This window comes from Syngnathus floridae, chromosome 6 (assembly GCF_059516105.1).
Source record: "Syngnathus floridae isolate MCC-2025c chromosome 6, RoL_Sflo_1.0, whole genome shotgun sequence".
In the NCBI taxonomy this organism is placed as follows: Eukaryota; Metazoa; Chordata; class Actinopteri; order Syngnathiformes; family Syngnathidae; genus Syngnathus; species Syngnathus floridae.
This window is the reverse complement of record NC_142418.1, coordinates 18,068,698-18,087,811: the sequence shown is the minus strand read 5'-3', so window position 1 is coordinate 18,087,811 and position 19,114 is coordinate 18,068,698. Positions and strand designations below refer to the sequence as shown.

Below are 19,114 nucleotides of genomic sequence, written 5' to 3'. Positions count from 1 at the left end.
CAGATATGATATGTTAAACCAATTATAATTCAAAATGCCACGACTGCATAAACAAACTTTTAACTCCTGTCCTTGTTATTTTTTACTGTTGACTGACTTTGGAGAGTTGCTCCTTCAATGGCGTTTGGCAAAAGCGTATCGTTCCGTTTCACGTCACTATCACCGATTCAGGGGCTCAAGTGGGCTCAAGTGGGCTACGCGCACGAGGATTTGCTGTCGGAAATACTGAACACGTACAATTTGTTAATGCCGGTAGCGAGCATTTTCCAAACAGCTAAAGAGGAACAATCCCTCCCACCCCACACCACAGGATAATCACTCAGGATAATCTTTCAGAGACATCCCGTAATCGGGCTACAATTACAATCTGAATTTGTTTCATGAAATTGTAGGAAGTCTATTCTATTCATCGCTTCATATAATTGCAAAAAACAATTAGGAAGAAGGTCTTCCGCAATGGTCTTCCGCAATCTCGCAGAGAAGGCGCCACAGCTGTCTTATCGATCTTTCTGGCATACATCAAATAGTTCAACTGAGAAGACAGCCTCCTGCTAATTACTATTAGCATAGCGAGCATTAAAGATAAACAACTGGGACAGTATCTAACAGTTCGTTAACGTTGGTTTCGATCGGAAAGGCGTTGGTCCAAAGGTCAGGCCCGACAACCCGCTCTCACAGTCGTTTACGAGCCGGACTCAGTGGGTGAGAGAGCGAGCGAGCGCTCAGAGGCAAGCCTGAAGATGAAGCACTTACTACTTTTTGCCATTGTCTTTGCTGCGTTTCACCTCGGCCATTCTGTTATCCCAGGTAGGTCCCGCCATTTTCCAATCTTTGTTGCATCCCCCCCAAAAAAAAAAATCTTGGTTTCCAAAAAATATGATAAGCTCCCAATACAGTAGATATCTAAAAATACGTGATTATTTTATAAATCGGTTAAAATTGTATTCACGTTGAATTTGAAGCCTAATTAGTTTTAAACCACGATAAAAGCAGACTTCCTGTTGAGTTGTCTCAGTGCAAGATGGCGCCAAAAAAAGGAGATATGTAAAAGGGACTACATTTGCAATTGATTTTCCACTTCAAGAGCAAACCATTTTATTTTTAAGGCTTTGATTTTGAAAGCAAACCCAACAGGCTGTCTGAATCAGATGCAAAAGTTGCAGCTAAATTGCACGGGAGCTGAAGCCTCCTCCCAGCTAACTTGTAACAAGCTGGTACTATCCTAGAAAATATTGATGTATTTACACGTCGCTAAAGACTAAGATTATCAATCAATGACTAATGCTACAATCACTGATTGAGATTGAGACAATATACAAGGCTCACTTTTCATTCAAATAGATTATGAGCAAAAAAAAAATAGTGATAGAATATGAAACGGATTGCCCTTTGAGGAACTATGAAGGGCAGGAACCTAACATAGGTGGTGCTTTTTATTGCCATCGTAAAAAGAGGGAGTGATGAAGTTAAACATTTATGGAAAGATATCACAGGCCTGTGCAACGGTCACGTCATTACTATGTCTTGTCATCGCTTAGTATAGTTAATAAAAATGGTATTATTGATTCATTTTTTTCTCATCCAACAGACTTTTGCCACCAACCCGAATCTGAAGGCATTGGACAGAAGTTTGACTTTTTTTTCTACTACGACATCAACAAAGACCAGTGCAACCCGTTCATATATAAAGGGGAGGGGGGCAACGGCAATCGATTCGTGAACGAACGGGAGTGCATGAGGAACTGCTCGGCCAACATTGAACGCAGCTACCCCAAAGATGGTGAGATTAGACGGTAGCAACCCCAACAGCTACATTCAGTAGAATAATAATCAATAATAATAATTAAAAATATTGAGTAGAAATGAGATTTTTTGCCGGTTTGGATGCCCAGCACCTAATATCGTGCTCAGTAATTGACAGTGAACACATAACTGCTTCACATTTATACTGTATGTGGGCAATACGCCACCAGGTGGTAAAAAATAAAAAGGCAGACTGCTAAGAACCTAATTATTTATGACTTTGTTTTTTCCTCTTAGTGACAACACTTTGCCTCCTGAAGAAGCTCAATGGTGGATGTAACGGCCAATATCTGAGATATTACTACGATGCAGTTCACACAAAGTGCAAAAAATTCCTTTGGACAGGCTGCCATGGAAATGGAAACCGTTTTTTTGACCATGACAGTTGCAACGCTACCTGTGCCGGTATCCATGGTGAGCGTGACCCCGCCTTCCCAATCTTGAGCATACGTTTAAAGCAGATGTAATTCATTTGACATGTACTCTTAGATGACCATGACGAAGAGGAAGAGGAGGAGCCAGACACGCCAATTGGTAGATAAAAACAGTAAACAAAAAAGAAAAAAACAGGCATGACATGGAAACATTTTATCCTGACCACTAAATAGGTAGAATATGGGCACAACTATTTTATGGAGTATTGTTTGCCCATGTTGTGGCCACAATTGAAAATGTTTCCAAGCATGTGATGTCTGGTCCACCCATCGTAAACAGACTTAATGGGATGTTAACCTGCATAGTATTTGGATTTACTTACTCGATGCTCATCTTCAACAGCAATCATCTGTGGAGTTTTAATTGGGCTCATCGTCGCATCCATCATCATCACGATCATCGTCTTGACTGTTCAGTCTAGGTAAGAGCAAAAAGTTTTGGATAAGAAAAAAGAAACATAGCTGATTATGTGTCTCCTGTAACCTCTGACTGTGCTCCTCCTGCAGGAAAAAGCAGAAGGCCGCGGAAATAAGAAAAGACGAGCAACCTCGAGCTCCTCTCAGGGGGGAGAGTCTTGAAATGGCGTAACCCAACAAACACCTTGTGTGTGTGTGTATGTGTGTGTGTTTTTTTAATATGCTGATGCCATACTTATGTGCGTGATTCTCACTTTCTACGGAGCATGTTGGATAAAGGCGCACATTTTATTTTTGTCACGTGCAACAATATGGCATCAAAGTAAGCATCCAGCACCCAGCAATCATAAAGGCAAGCTCCAATTGGTCATTGTGAACAGTTCTGTTTTCTATTGAATGACATTTGAGTTCAACACTTTCACTCCAGCAATAAATAGGAACTTTTGCAGTGTTGTAGATTAGCAAGTCACTCCATACTATATTCTTTACAGGCACTGAAAATATGATTGGCTTTTGTTTTGTTTTGCTTTTCAATGCTAATTTACTCCAACATGCAATATTTAAACTGTTTACTGTTGTACATTCTCTGGCATACTTTACTTGTAAATGCCGATTGTAACAATGTAAGCTTAGAATGGAAGTGTTGAACTCTTGTAACATTTCATCCCCATTGATAGGCTGTTTCAAATAAAAAACGTCCAACTAAATAAGATGCAACGAGTGATTTTGTTTGAGCAATTAAGTAGTAAATGTGCAAAGTAGTTATGAGAAGGATACCACCAAGGCCTGGAACTTAAAGGTACCATCAAACAAAAGTGCATATTGCATTGCCGCCTCGAGTTTCCTCACTATTTAGCCAAGTTTATCATTCATTCCAGCTGTTAGTGTATTTTCTTGTTTTTGCATCTTCAGACATGTCAAGTTGAGACTCTTGCAGCCCAGGCCTGTCAGCCCAGACAAAAAGCTACTGACCTTGAAAAGAGCTCACAAACAATGGGGGCAAATAATTCCATACATATCTAAAAATAACAGTATTGCCAGTCGGGAATATGTGAAATGTGCTCCTTTTGTTGGGCCAGGAGGAGGAAAAGAGTAACTGGGCATAAGTTAAGAAATCTAATTTCTGGTGTATTTCTGCATTTCATTGTATTCACTTTAATAGTATATTGACCACAAAATAATACAATATGTTGAGTGCTAGCTTTTACATGTTTTGAATATTAATAATGTTTACACAAGATCTCATGTGCTAGAAAGTCACAAGGTCCCATTACGATTAATCTAACAGTGCAGTGCTTTGAAAACGGATGGCTATAATGACATCATAATAAAGGTTAAGATAAAAGATTTTTGATAGATTTGAAATTTTAGACAAGATAGTACCCCTCCAGCAGTCTGCTTGTCGTCTTTGGGTCAGCGTTCTCAAATGCGCATGCGTGACGCAGCCCGTAATGGAAATTCTACTACATCACGGCTTCCTAAGATTGAAATAGCAAATAAAGGATTTACATTTTTTTCAACTTGTATTTTAAGGGCGGGTTAAAAATATATTATGAACAGTCTCACTTCTTGTTTTTTTTCCTCTCATTGTTGTTTCATTGTTCGTCACAGTTACCCGGCCGGCAAACGTAGACGACGTCACTTCCTCAGGTTATTTCCATTTGTGTTGCGACCGCTCTATTACCTTGAGTATTATTCATCAATAACTACCTTTACATTTGTGTCTTACAACATGTCTTAGCGTATCCCGCGTTTGGGGTAATTCGTGTCACCCACGCACTCGCTGACTGTTGTGGCAAACGACGAGTTAACGTTGTGCTGCATAAAAAGGAGTAAACGTGCACTGGAAAACATAAGTAGTTGACCGGTCGCGGCTAACGTGAGCTAGCTAGTTGATGTTAATTGGGTGACTATTGTTAGCTGACCTTTTGTTTGTATGCGTGCCGTGATCTCTGGGTCTGATCGCTACTCTATGACGTCCTCGCCGGAGATTTAAAACGATGGAGTGTCTTCATTTGGGCTCAAACGTGAGCTTTGCTGGCGACTCCTCCAGGCTACCTAACGGCGCGCCTTCCTCTTGGTGCTGCAGCGGTGAGTGACCACCATAAACACCGACCGGGCTGATTTTTTAAAGGCTGCACCACACGAAACACTTCCGATCGGTCTTAACCGTACACACTACACGTCAACTAATTCACTTTTTATCTTGTTCAGTTTGCAGATCGAATAAAAGTCCATGGCTTTGCCTCACCTGCTTGGTGGTCCATTGTGGACGGTAAGATCTTGTCAAGCCATACAATTACATTGTTATCTAGTCTCTGCACCCTCGTCATTCGATTCGTGCACAGAATTGTCTATTGAGGACGAAAAAGACTTTTTGATTGATTGTATTTTTCCCCCAGATATGTGAATGGACATGCAAAGAAACACTTTGAGGACAGTCAAGTGTCAGGCAGCAGCCAAAGGAAGGTTGACAAACAGGAGAAAGAGAAAAGTCAACATTCGGTTTGCATGGATTCTGGCAACTACAGTGTGTTCTGGTGAGTGTCAAATTTAAAAAATGTCCTTACTTATCATGCAGATATATCGACAGTGTTTTAGAGAAGAATGTAGCATCTGATCCAGATTTTATAGTTACAGATGTGATGAATTTGTTGTCAATGACACCAAACTCGGGCATGTCCAAAAAGTACGGGAATATCTCCAGAATTTAGAAAAGTAAGTGTCTCCCCTCTCAGGGGAACTTGAGTTACTATCGTGTCGTTTTTTCCCCTTATCTCTGAACTAAACAAAAATCATGTGTTATACAACTTCTCGTAGCTCAGCCTTGACTGGTGACAAACACAGGAAAAGAAAACTTCAAGACGGCCAAACTCCGGACAAGAAAATGTTGAAAGAGAATGTAAGCCACCAAAATTGTATACAGACTCTGACGGTCCCAACTTAAGTCATTTCAGTATTGTACTTTTACTCGACGTCAGCATTGTAATTTGCCCTGTGCCTGTCAGGAGGGGGCCGCTTTGGGAGCCACTGGCCTGCGTAACCTGGGAAACACGTGTTTTATGAATGCCATCCTGCAGTCGCTCAGGTGAGCCTTTCAATAAAAAAGAGAATTTGAAGCAAAAAAAAAAAAGACTAATTCCCACCATTTAAAAAAAAAAAAACAGCGAAAGAACGACTGGTTCTGCATAAAGGCACATTTGAAATGTTCTAAGTGTTTTTTCACACATTGAAGCTCAAAGGTGTCACATTTCCTTGGCAGCAACATTGAGCGGTTCAGCTGTTATTTCAAGGGCTTGCCGGCGGTGGCGCTACGCAGCGGTAAGACGGCCGGGAGGAGGATGTACCACACTCGCAGCCAAGGGGACACCAGTGTGTAAGGTCCCCCGCCCGTCTGGCAGGAGGAGTAACTGCATGCATCTCAAACTAGTGTTAGTGTGCACATTTAGGAAACCTACTGCAAATGTTGTGTCTGTTCTCATCTTCCCCTAAATTCTGCAAGATCTTATTTCCTGTGACAGTTTTGTCTCTATTATTTCCAGACATGCCTTCTCATCAATTCTACATCATCCCCTAACAACCACAATTATCGATTACAATTCTGATCATCACTATAGTCGCAGTAGCGCTTTGTCATTGAGCAGCGATCGTATGGAGCAGGTGCTCAAGCCAGCAGAGTGACGTGTTGCTTTATATTCAACAGGTCACTGGTGGAGGAGTTAAGAAAGACCTTTTGTTCCCTCTGGCAAGGAAACCAGACTGCCTTCAGTCCAGACTCCCTATTTTATGCGGTGTGGAAAATCATGCCAAGTTTCAGGTAAGTTGAAAAAAAAAAAAAACAGTTTGTTTCATAACAATTTGACATCTATGATGGTTATCTTCCCACCTAGAGGCTACCAACAGCAGGATGCTCATGAGTTCATGCGCTACCTGTTGGACCACCTCCACAGGGAGCTCCAGCACAGTCAGAACGGGGCAGCGGAGCCGAGCTCGCCCGGGGACGGGCTCCGACTCGCTAGCGCCGATGACAAGAGCTGCTTGTACGGTGACCTATTACGATCGTTTGTGTTTCATACTCGCTTTTATGACGGTACAAACATAGTTAGTTGTTAGTCTCTCAGGTCCATTGCGGTTCCCCACCGACTAGACAATTCTTTCATTGTCAGGTTGGCTGTATAATTTCCTATAAAAAGACATTTTAATCCCTCAGAAGTCCGGTCCGTAATTATATCCAGAGCTACTTTTGACTTGAACATTCCAGCGTCATTGTGATTGAACACTGCATGTTTTGTACGCGTGTTGATGTCACGCGTTGGTCTCGCTACAGGAATGGCACTCCCAGCGTTGTCACGTCTATTTTTGGTGGGATCCTTCAGAATGAAGTCAATTGTTTGATATGCGGGACCGAATCTCAAAAGTTTGATCCGTTTCTTGGTAAGACTCCTACGAGAAGAAAATCAACCTCTCGAAATGAGTTGTTTTTTTTCTCTAGCACATCAGATTTTTACTAATATATTATGAAACATATTAATATTTATTATAGATTTATTTATGTAATATTTACACGAATTACATTCATTCCTTATTCTCCTATTTAGATCTTTCTTTGGACATTCCCAGTCGGTTCAGACAGAAGAGGAGTAAAGATCAAGAGCCAGGTCCCACGTGCACCTTGCATGGTAGGATATTAAATCGTCTGCTGTATCAATATCTTTTGGGGGGCAGAATGTCAAGCTAAATGACACTTTCAGAATGCCTACGAAGCTTCACTGACCTGGAAGAGCTGGACGAAACCGAGCTGTATTATTGTCACAAATGTAAAAAACGACAGAAGTCCACCAAGAAGTTTTGGATTCGCAAGCTTCCGAAGGTAAAAGAAAAGTCGTTAGCCGCTTACCATAAATTCTATCATGATATTTTTCTTGGTCACCCAGTGTGTGTGGGGGGGGGAAATCCACTTTACTGTGGTTTAATTCAAGTCTTTGTTTCCAAATGCAGGTTTTGTGCCTGCACTTGAAAAGGTTCCACTGGACTGCCTTTTTGAGAAATAAAGTGGACACGTATGTGGAATTTCCACTAAAAGACTTGGACATGAAAGGCTATTTACTTGAGGTGAGTTTGGACACAATCTTAAACTCCATCATTACTCGAAGGACCATTACAGAAAATGTCCCTCAGGAATGTGAGCGATAAGACGACAAAAGTACATACTAAAGCAGGTCGCTAGGAAGGAGTACGAAATGGAATCAACTTACATCCAGAGGGAGCAAAGTGTGAACGCAGCTTTAGGACAGATGTGCAAGGGCCTTGTCAGAGTCCTTCAGACTTGTTGATTCCGCTCCGGTATCATTTCATTGTACTATCAGGTCACTGCGGTCTGCCGTAACCACTTCTGTTTCAACCATGTTGGGCACTTTGAAAGTTGTGCTGTATGTTAAAAAGAAAAAGGAAAAACAACAAGTTTTTATAGTCTGTCAGCAAAAAGCTAGCAGCTACTCATTCACTTTGCACGGGATCACTTTTAGGAGGTGCTGTCTAATTAAAAAAGACACAGACTTTTAAGCCTGAAGCAGGTCTGATGCTGTGACTTTCAAAATACTGGTTTAAAAAAAAAAACTGGTTGTAAGCTGTAGGGGGCGCCACTCTACAATAAATGTCATTTGAAAATCTGCACGTGTCTGAATGTGCAGGCAGCCCTTTGTGACTGATAAGTTCCTAACCACTCGTTTGTACTCAAATTCTTCACGGGAGTGTTTGGCACATGATAAACCCTCCCAACCAAAAAGTGGTTGTACTGCTAGTCCTGTCCTATCTCTTTTACCAGTCCACATAAAATTAGTCAAAACTATTGTTTATTATCGCCAATTATTGCTTTCTTTTCTCGCTGTCCTACTGAATTTCCAATAAATAATGATACATCCAACCACAGATGGCAAGTTTAAGCAGCACAACAGAACAGGTTTTAAAAAAATAAAACTAAACAGCTGGAAATTCTAGCTGTTATTGGAGTTATATTCGAGCGACAGCAGAAAGCAACATATGATAGCATGAAAAATGCACTCGGCTCACTTTTATCTTTTTAGCCGGAGAACTTGTGAGCGGTTATTGGCGTTATATTTGAGCGACAGCTGAAGGCAACATATGATGGCATGAAAAATACACTCACCTCACTTTTATCTTTTTAGCCACAGAATTTGTTAGCGGAGAGCTGTCTGTACGACCTGGCGGCCATTGTAGTGCATCACGGCTCTGGGTAAGTAAAACAAATTTTTTTATATCACAAACAACCACATTTTATGTCTTGTCTTTTTTCCCCCCCACAATTTATGTTCCAAGCACCACTTTCAAATCCTATTGAACTGATGCTCGGTAGCGGCGCTGTTTGATCATAGACCTCTAAGGGGCAGTGTTGTGCCAGACGTAGCTGATCCCTACCGCAGCCTTTTTGGACAACTGCAAAAATGTGACCGAGGCCACGTGTGTTTCGACAGGGTGGGATCGGGCCACTACACGGCGTACGGCAGCCACGAGGGGCGCTGGTACCACTTCAACGACAGCACGGTGACGCTGGCTAACGAAGAAACGTTGAGGAAGGCCAAGGCGTACATCCTCTTCTACGCGGAGAGGACCGAGCAGCCGGCCGCAACGTCGGACACGTGTCGCGCAAAGGTTTTGAAAGACCAATCGGCGGAGGATAGCTCGCCGGCGGTACAAAGCGCAGACACAGCCGGAGCAAAGGAATTGATTTCAGCCAAGGCCTCTGCGTACACGGGCGATGACGTTGAAACAGCAACGCAGTGATTCAGACCAATTGCATTCTTCACCTCAGTCGCACCCCGCAATCCTCCCGCTATTGTTTTTTTTAATATCCTTACGACATCATCACATGGTTTAGAATGTAAGTTTGCGTTCATCTCCTTGGCGTTTTGTAATTTGGTGGATTTTCAATCCCAATGTCATTTTTTTACTGACTGATTACGGTTATCGTGTTCTTCACCTGCAGAGTACGGGTTACACATACTGATGTTTCTTAACTTTAACCCGAAGGTAGAAAATTTGGTCCGCCTTACTCATGTGGGACATTTTAGCCTTTTTAATTCAAACATCTTTATGACTGACAAAAGCTCATCATGACCAGAATGAGAAAGATGTTTTTGTTTGTACTTGAAGTAGCATGTGAAAGCTAATGGAAAATGTTTGTTGAAGGATCGGGCTCTGTGGAAAACTTGTTTTTTTTTATATATTATCATTTCTAACCATGAAATAATGACATTTCCTCATAGAATCAGTTCAATGACTTGAAGACAGCATCCATGTTTTTTTTTCCTCAATGACTCAGATAAATTAAAAATGTAAAACCACAATTTGTCTGATTGTGAAAACGATCATTGGTGCAGCCTGAGATTCAACACAGGTTGCATCCTAATGCAATCGAGTTAGAAATTCTAATGAAGCCAGCTCATTTTGTTTCGATAACATGCTCTCTACTTGGAATTGAAAGTAGTCTTTCATGTTCAAGAGCAACATGGAAGGTGCCGGTGACCCTTTGTTGTTAGTCCAAAACACAACACACACACACTGGATATGAGTCAGTGCATCTCTTTGCGCAAAACAACGCACTGCTGCTCTCACGTGGCTCCTTGAAAACCTTGATTATTTTTTTTCTCTCTCTCTAAATATGACGCAGTGATGCTGTAGTATGCTGAGCACTAAAGAGCTCACATTGAGCAGTGTTTTGTTTTCCCCCCCTCGCTGGTAGAAGGACATTGTGACACAGTGAGTCACGATTCAGAATGTATTCCCGGCACTCGTGTTTCACAATGTCCTCAGAGTGTGTGTGTGTGTGTGTGTTTTTGACTGATAGAGGGTAGAACAGGACATGACTGGCAGTAGTATGCGATGATGATTGGGGCCATCATGGCACGTCCTCTGCACTGCTCTTAAGCAATTTCAGACAGTCACTGGGTCACAGATGCACCTTTAGAGAAAGTACGGACGAACAAACAACATGTGACGGTCGCTCGCACACATGTAGGATTTTTTTTTTTTTTCCCCGACGTCATTATCTTGGGTACAATACAGGGAAGTTGGCAAAGTGAAATGGGTCAGGTTGTACTGTACTCCCTTTTTTTTTTCAAGTTCCGCATTACCCGGACTTACAGTCTCACATTTACATGTATTGGTCAATGTGTGTTTTTTTTACGGTCTCAAATATCTTACAACGTTTTCACTTTCAGAGACATGAATGCAAACGTTTGGCTCCACGTCAATATGAGGGAGAAAAAAACGATTCCAATCAAAATGGCTTAGCTCGACAAGCTACTTTGTCATTTTCCATACATTTGAGTGAATAAATGAGTCCTGCATATATGCACCATTTCTAAGATAAAAACGATTCAAAACGTTTTGCGATATATTTCAAAGTGGAACGATTCTGTTCGATTCGAATTGCGTCTTTTGAATCAAAACGATTTTCCGGTTCAATTTGTTTTTTTGGTCACACCCTACAAATAATAATTTCAACATGCAGTATTAAACAATATTACGCTGTGTGTCAAAGTGACTCCCTCCCTTTCTCCCCCACGTCACTCAGGGTGCATTTCTATCAGATAACGAGTCATCCCGGCCGGATAACATCTGCTTTACCCCGGTGGGCCGTTTGCCGCCCGTGGAGCGCCGCCGTGACAGATGGAAAGGGAGCCTGTGGCTCCAACACTTCCCTCTCTGACTGCGCTGGCAGTTGTCTTCCCAAAATAGCCTCCACTGCACAGCCTTATATGTGCAAGGCCTCCAGCGTGCGCCCAAGGAGGTATCATGTATCTAGGCCACACAATACGAGCCGGCAGGCTCATTGTTGCTGCCTACCGTCAGGCCTCGCCGCGCCCAGGGGACGAGCGAGGCCCCTGCGTGGCTCTGGAAACGGCCACGCCATGGAGCTCGTCCAGCTCAACCGCGAGTGTCTCCTGCATATTTTCTCCTTCCTGGATAAAGACAGCCGCAGGAGTTTGTCTCTTACCTGCTCGCAGCTGCGGGATGTCTTTCTGGACCCCCTCCTGTGGAATGTGCTCCACTTTGACTCGCTCTCTCAGCTGAGGTGCGACAACTTTGTGCTCGGAGGCTTTTTGCGTCACCTGTCCATCTGCTGGTACTCCAGCAGGGTGCTGAAGGTGTGCAACATCGAGGACTGGTTGAAGAGCTCCTTTCAGAGGGACATCTGCAGAAAGCACGACAGACTGGTCAGCACCTTCCTAGCTCGTGTCGGCCACATGTGAGTGCTTGATATGTTTTTGGAAATGATTGAGCCAAGGCGCATATGTTAAAAAATTCACGGCACTCCGCCAAACAAAAATGTTACAAAAGGTATGAAAACTGAGATTGTGATCTCATTTCAATAAATGGCAACAAATAGCAGCCAAAAAAAAAAGAGCAAAAGCCTACTAGAACATCTGAGCTTTGAGGCCTCAAATGGTGACAGGTTTGTTGTAACTCCAGTAACATTTTAGCATCAATCAAAAGCAAGCATTATCAGAGGACGACATGATGCTGAAGGCCAGTCAAAAGTCAAGGAAACGATTTAACATCTCATGGCATGCCAGCAATAATTAAGGTATGATGTCATCTCAATTGACTTAGTGTTCAATGTGGGCCTGTTAGTTGAATAAGAAGCTATTATTCCTTTGTATGAATCGAAACGGGTGGATACACAGGTTTATTGTCATTTAACAGAAGAGCATTTATCTGTTCTGCGTGGAACCATTCATAATACTAAAATGCTTTCTAACAAATGAAATGAAAACGGTTCATTTCCGACTTGGTGATCTCACACGGCAAGCATCGGCACCCTGCTTAGCAATCACCAACATGGGAAAAAAATGGATGGATGGATGACAGGTTCATTTTTCAGGAAGGAAAATCATGCAGGTGTAATTATCTCTCGCTGACAGGGAACAAAATAATTAGCGGCAGCTCGTGCTTGAGGATTAAAAATAAAACCTAAAAGCCGACACGTGATTGTGAGAAAATTGCAGTGCTGAGCTACGTCATTACCTTTCATTGACTAATGTGGAGGTAGTTGCGTTTGATTGGTCACTGGCAAAAGAAAGCACATCCTGTCATGTGAGCAAGCCCAACCTGTCAGCCTTTGCGGAGGCGGAATGATGCCTCGGAACATCCACGCGCCGCGGACAAGTGACGCAGCTGCAAGACAAGTGGAGGGGAGGGGAGGGCGGGGCTGCTTTGCATCTGTGAGCAGGGGGGGGGCTTGCATGAATGACCCTGTGTGGATTTCCTGAAATTTGAGAGCCGGCCACATGAGCTGCGGAACCAGTCCAAACTGGAACTGCCTACTTTGTCTGGCACGTCCATTTTGATGCCTTGGAGCCTCCACTCCATGGCATACTGATAAACCCGCCCCCAAATTGGGAGGAAAGCTTGTGCGAGCCTGGGAGGGGCGCTCAAGAGCGATATGGATGGCCTTAGCCCCGCCCACTGCGTGCATGCAGGTGGAGCCTACAATTGACTCTTTGTTGTTGACAGAGGAATGAACATGTGCATCTGTCGTCTTCCTCTTCTCATGGCTTTTTATGGGAAAAGCTGTAAAACATCTACCGGCCGCTTTTTTGAGCACGCGATCTAGCGTGTCGACGACATTTCGAATGAATAAAGTACTGTATTTGTTTCGACTTTGCTTCTTCCCACTACTGCAGTGAGATATGCGGCGTTCGAATAAATGGAGGCTTTGAGCGCCGGCGCTAACACAAGCGCGCCTTGTCGAGTTAGTTCTAAAAATGTTAACGGAACGTGTCGGAAACAAAGCCACACTTCCACCCCGGATGTCAAAAACCTTTTGGGGTTGGTTGGCATAATTTGAACAAGCCTAACCAAACAGGCAGACGGTGGCCTCTTCAGTCTCGAGAATCAGACCGGACTGTTCCAATGCGATTGTTTGGATTCTTTTGTTTTCACTTCATTCATCAAGAAATGACAGAAAGCAAAAAAAAAAACCGGATGGAGTCATTATCAGGCCCTGCAATCAGAAAAAACTGCAGAGTTGCAAGTTTCAATTATACAAACGGATCAAGATACATCTGCTTAACATAGATCGTTTCGAACGCTTGAGCTTGAAAAGGTGCGGTTACTTTTGGCGAGCTGCCCAAAAAAAAAAAAAAAAAACCCTCAGCTTGTAGCCAATTTCCTTTTAAAGCTTTTGAGGGCTACAATTAAAATGGAATATGTACACTCAAATTAAAAGGGAGTTGCTATGAGTGGGTGGATTATGTAACTTTACGACTTGCTAGCCCTTTCACATCCCTTCCCTCTTTAACAACCAACAAAGAGAATCTCCATTTTTTTTTTTTGGGATGTTATTGTCATGCTAAAGCTGCTGCACGTGGATGCGCCGCTATCACATGCGCGGGCGGAAGGTTACTGGGGCAGCACCCGTCACACTGGCAGTCCACTGGAATATGTTTGGCTCACATGTGGCAAAGCGGTAAGATTATGTAAGTCTTTATGTAAGCTGCATTAGCGAACGTGAACGACATCTCTCTGCCGCCCGCGTGCTCGTCGTCCCTGCCAGCCTGACGAGTGTCAAAGATGCTTGCGTGAAAAAAATAGGGTTCAAATCAAAACGACCGTTTGTTAAGTTGCCCGTCATCCTGTTATTGTTCTGCCCACTAAAACCGGACGCCCTTGATTTATGGAAGCGAAACACATAGTCCCATAGGGACGCGGAGCGAAGCGTCGGCAGGCTGCAAAGTATCACAGATCGTATGGCCACCTCTCGGAGCTTTGCTTTTCAACACGTGTGTCATCTTCTCCAGCTGTAACTCTCGATTATCTCGCCCCCCCACCGAGGCCCGAGGAGCAGCCTTTGGCAAATAAGCACACGCGCCAAACAGCAGTGCTTACTTAGGAGTAGTGACTGTCCCTCTTCAAACAAAACTAATCCCTCCTTGCCTTTCGCTGTGTAAAAATGACTCAAAACAGGCTTGCGGAATGATTCAACCCCCGTTAATTGTGTGTGTGTGGGGGGTGAACCACAATAGGTTTAAATTTGCAATATAGTCAGACAAAAATTACACATAGCAAAATGAAATAGTAAACCCAAACAATCTACTGTAATTTCCCCTAATGATTGTCCGCTAGCTTAATGCTAACAGACAATACAAAACGTGATAGACCGGCTAACAGAAATTAGCTGTTACAGTTTTTGTGAACCTTAGTTAGTTGGGGACCTTATCGACATAACGTTTCTTCTTGTTTCTTATTAAGGGGAAGCTCTATTCGTAGAATTTAGTGCTGCCTGGCAAGTTGCGGCAACATTTGGTCCAAAGTTTGAACTAACAGAAATGTCCGTATGTCCAAAATTCAGACATTGCAGAGTAATTGAGCAATTGTATGTGCTGCAGGTGCCCTCACCTGCTATCCTTGAAGCTCTCCGGCTGCGCACACATCACAGATCAGGATGTAATGGTCGTCCTGCAGAGGTGCGGGAAGCTGCGCCACCTCCACCTGGAGAATTGCGTCGGCATCACAGACCGCATCCTGGATGGGGCGGCGGCTCACGGTGTGAGCCTGGAGGAGGTCAGGGTGGACTTCTGCAGGAACATCACAAAAGAGGGGCTCAAGGTCATGCGAGAGAAGAGGCCCGAGCTGAGGCTGAGTGCAGAGAGAAGCGCAGGCATGATCCCAGATAGTAAGCCTGAGGAGAATGTGCCGCTCAGGAGAACCTTGCAGAAACTCTTGGAAATCTCCTAGTGGCTTTCCCAAGGACCATATATTTTTCATTCAGTGTGATTCTTTTTTATTATTATTTATAGGGTTTGTCTTGACTTTATTTTTACTACTTTAAATTCCTGACTTTGTACGCTTTGCCTTAATTTGAGTTGAATATTGTCCTACTGTGAATAGCAACAAAAAAAATGCGGAATTGGCACCCCTCAATTTTTTAAAGCTTACCTTCAACATTACCCTTGATGATTTAATTTCAACAAAACAATCACAATATGTTTCATCACGGCACTCGTATTGGATCTCATTTGCACTTTTGTTAAAGACGCACATGCTAATTTCATTATGAATTCCACAAACTCTTGAAATCAAGTCTTAAGAACACTTGGGTTCTAATCACACCCAATCACCAGGCATAGTTAGAGGACGTCGCCATAGCTACATATTTCTAAAAGGGACATTCAAAATGAAGATGCGAGTATGAAAATATCACAAAGGGTTGCAAAGTAGGGAGAGGAGGAAGACGTCATAACTTGTGTGTGGCTATAATATATTCGGGAATGACAGAGGCATGGTTAAAATGCAAATGCCACCAGTTTTTAATACAAAAAAAAAATTTGTCCTTTGAGAGTCTTAAGTGAACATTAAAAATATATTCACAACAATGCTTTAACTCATTCACTGCCAGTGACGGATGGCTATAGACGTAAAAAAAAAAATCTATTTTATTTGGGCTGGCGTTGAACAAGTTAGATAATCGGTATATTTGGCATTTGGTTAATTTTACTTGCGTGTGATTCCATTTTGCAGACATTTTTTTTGTATGTAAAGGCTATGCAACGGTACTTTAAAAAAATTAAAAAAATTAAATGATAGTGCTGGCTGCCAAAATTAAAATAGATTACTGTACTCTATTTGCATGAAGCAGACAGCAGGCTTATCCAAAACAGCATGTTTTAATCTCAACGTTTGACCCGCCATCTTGAGCAAATTAAGAACTCTTTAAGGTTTCCAGGTGGACTCCAGCCCAGACAGACAACTGACTGCATGTTTGGCGTGTAGCAACATGAAGCCGTCAAAGCGGCCCGCGTTTCCACTCGGGGGCTTCTTTTTACGGCCATACCATTTTTAAACAAAGACGGGTCTGGAAAGACCTGTTGCGCTCACGCGTGTCCTTAAAGAGACAAACAAGCGACGTGTTCGCGACAGAACAAAACAACTTTGACACCTCACCCACGCTAAGACGTCACGCTCACTTCTACGGCTTCTTTTGTCTGGCTAATACACTATGCATGCAAGGCGGGCCTCCGCACTACAAAGTGTGCAAAAAGACACAAAGCTAGTTTGTTGCTGCATAGAGGGGCTACTTTATCGAATATCATTTCATTCATGAATGGAACAAAGCCACACTGTGAATATGACAACTGTCTTTTTGTGAGTGGTGTTTTGTGAAGGCATCACCTGTAGGAATAAATCCATCAGTGTCCCTTCATAGACTACTTTGCAAGTCCGCTAGAGCTTTTCCATCGAGAGACTGACTGTATTCATTTGGAGTGCAGGAGGACATTTACGCCATATTTTCAACTGAAAGTGGAGAAAAATGATGGTGTTATTTGCCCATTTTTCTGACACTACAGAGGAGACAGAAAATGGCTTTAGGAAAAAGCTCTTTTTTTTTCCTTGAGCTCTGAACATGCACAATTGAGTGTTGCATTTTTCCACTTGTACGAGTATGCTGCAATCAAAACAAAGAAACGACTACATTGTTACATTTGTGCAAGGTTTGACAACACTTGTACAGCTGCGTCTGTGTGTGTGTGTGTGTTTCCGATTGCAGTGGTTGCGGTACAAGAGATGCCATTAGTGAAGTAGGTATTGATAGGAAAGTAATCGTAGGAACGGCTAGCCTACACGTGACCCCACCGACTCTAGCGATGAACTCGACAAACTGCCATCTGCTTTAAACTGCAGACCAAAGCGTCCTCCCGGACTGGACTCAGCAGGATGGCGGATGCTTTGGCCAAAGAGAGCTTATGAAATGTTCCAGCAGACACAGGTAGAGCTTGTCTTCAAAAATATATTTTTCCCTATTCAGAATTTATTGGGTTTCCATTGCGGGAATGGAAATTCCAACTCAGGATCAGACTGGCTTATTCATCCATCTGCGATGTCTTGTGTCATCCTCAAGAAAACAGGAAGTAGCCTGCTAACTTACAAATGGTTACAAATACACACAAATATTTTTACCCTTTTGTTTGCAGTTTAGCCTTGGCAGAGGTCCCTTATCCTACTGTTTTGTTCCTGGGTCACGTTACACTGTAGCTGAGCTTAATAAAAGATTTGGCCTCGACTTGGGTTCACATTTAGTCTTTTGATAAAGGCACGGCAAATTAAACAATAGCCGTTTTCCAACAGTTCCCACAATGGCTAATCTAAAAATCCACAATTTTCAGTTGCCGATTTTGCAGCTTAATTATCAATATTCATACTGACCAGAAACTCGTCAATAACCCGAGCCCCTCATGGCAAGTAGCTCATTTGAATGCAAAACACGCTTCAAATCAGTGCAGTTGTGCAAAAAGGCTAATTCTGAGGAAGTTGATTGAATCCATTACTCAAGCTCTATTAGACTAACTAATTTCATTAAAAATCATCCGCGAGATAAGGTAAATTCTCGCTAATCATTTTAATTAGCTGCTCTGCATCACGCGGGGAGGAAGATGCTAATGGTGGACAATTTTATGCCGCTGCTTGGAAAAGAACGAAAGGGGCAATGTACGTAGTATATGTGGGTAAGTAATAGAGTACAAATACACACCCTTGGACATACAGTAGCTTTTGCTTCAGGAGCTTTGCTGAAACAATAGCGGAATATCCAACGGCGTAAATCAAAAAAAAAAAAAAAAGCATTTGGATGGATTGTACAGACGTACCTAATGAAATGTCACTTTTTTTTAATCAACTTACACTGCTCAGATAGGGAAAAGGTTACGTAGTATGACCAAAAAATGCTTTGCAAAGGTGCTTTTAAGATTCAAAATCCAGTTTCATATTAGAATCCAGCAAGTTTGTTTTTAAGTCTGTTGTGCATTTGTGTGGTTGCACAAATAGCACATAAGACATTTTTAATTATGGAAAAAGTGAACCAGACCCTCAATAAAACCAAGAATTCATGCTGTCATGAGCTGCTCTCATGATTTATACACACTGGGCAAAAACATTTAGGTGGAGAACCGAGAAACGGAGAAATTAAAGCATTACGCCGCCGACGTTTTGCAAGGTCCGAGGCCCGTGTGACGCCGGTGCCACGCAACCTGCACAATGAAATATACAGTCATTGTGAAAAAGAGAAGGGTGGAGGATTGTGGTTTCAGCGCCTGAAGCCTAAAATCAGCAGTTTCCTCACACCCTTATAAGGTCAGCTATGGGAGTTATTTCCAGTATCACTGATTACTCACCCCTTGGTGGAGGGAGGACAAGGCGTGGCGAGGGGGAGGGGGAGGGAGGGAGGGAGGTCAATGCAGGGGCGGAAGGAAAAGGACAGCGGGGAGGGGTTGTTTTAAATTTGGTTTTAAGAGCGTCCCGAGTGGGGACTTACGCAACTTAATCCACCTTTTAGCGCTATTAATCACATCACCATTATAGAAATTAATTAAATTAAGTAAAATAAAAATAATAAATAAATACATTTAATACAAAATGCTCATTATTTTTTTTGTGTGATAAGT

General features: G+C 42.6%; 4 protein-coding genes across 10 annotated transcripts in view; 3 read left to right on the top strand and 1 right to left on the bottom strand.

Annotated features, from left to right (window-relative positions):
• The window catches only part of ca12 (carbonic anhydrase 12), a 48,664-nt gene that overhangs the window by 5,364 nt on the left and 24,186 nt on the right, over positions 1-19,114 (bottom strand). For 2 of the 7 annotated variants that reach the window (XM_088378932.1, XM_088378933.1), the window contains exons 4-8: positions 15,075-15,253; positions 11,671-11,868; positions 8,821-8,903; positions 7,910-8,081; positions 2,561-2,655 (exon numbers count right to left, since the gene is read on the bottom strand). The gene's annotated coding sequence lies outside the window, so the exon portion shown is untranslated. The other 5 variants (XM_088378936.1, XM_088378939.1, XM_088378934.1 and 2 more) reach the window with 4 other exon arrangements.
• On the top strand, positions 616-3,347 carry LOC148397060 (boophilin-G2). The gene is made up of 6 exons (XM_088378941.1): positions 616-807; positions 1,589-1,780; positions 2,041-2,217; positions 2,293-2,337; positions 2,581-2,659; positions 2,745-3,347. Exons 1-6 carry the CDS (start codon positions 741-743, stop codon positions 2,824-2,826), a joined length of 642 nt encoding a protein of 213 aa, XP_088235067.1. The 5' UTR covers positions 616-740; the 3' UTR covers positions 2,827-3,347.
• usp3 (ubiquitin specific peptidase 3) lies at positions 4,101-10,018 on the top strand. Its single transcript, XM_088378931.1, has 15 exons — positions 4,101-4,745; positions 4,869-4,929; positions 5,057-5,194; positions 5,289-5,372; positions 5,475-5,556; positions 5,663-5,742; positions 5,917-6,030; positions 6,358-6,471; positions 6,545-6,694; positions 6,982-7,088; positions 7,253-7,333; positions 7,406-7,524; positions 7,653-7,766; positions 8,840-8,907; positions 9,146-10,018. The coding sequence occupies exons 1-15, from the start codon at positions 4,655-4,657 to the stop codon at positions 9,453-9,455; spliced, it is 1,713 nt and encodes a 570-aa protein (XP_088235057.1). The 5' UTR covers positions 4,101-4,654; the 3' UTR covers positions 9,456-10,018.
• fbxl22 (F-box and leucine-rich repeat protein 22) lies at positions 11,284-18,302 on the top strand. The gene is made up of 2 exons (XM_088378940.1): positions 11,284-11,922; positions 15,065-18,302. Exons 1-2 carry the CDS (start codon positions 11,432-11,434, stop codon positions 15,411-15,413), a joined length of 840 nt encoding a protein of 279 aa, XP_088235066.1. The 5' UTR covers positions 11,284-11,431; the 3' UTR covers positions 15,414-18,302.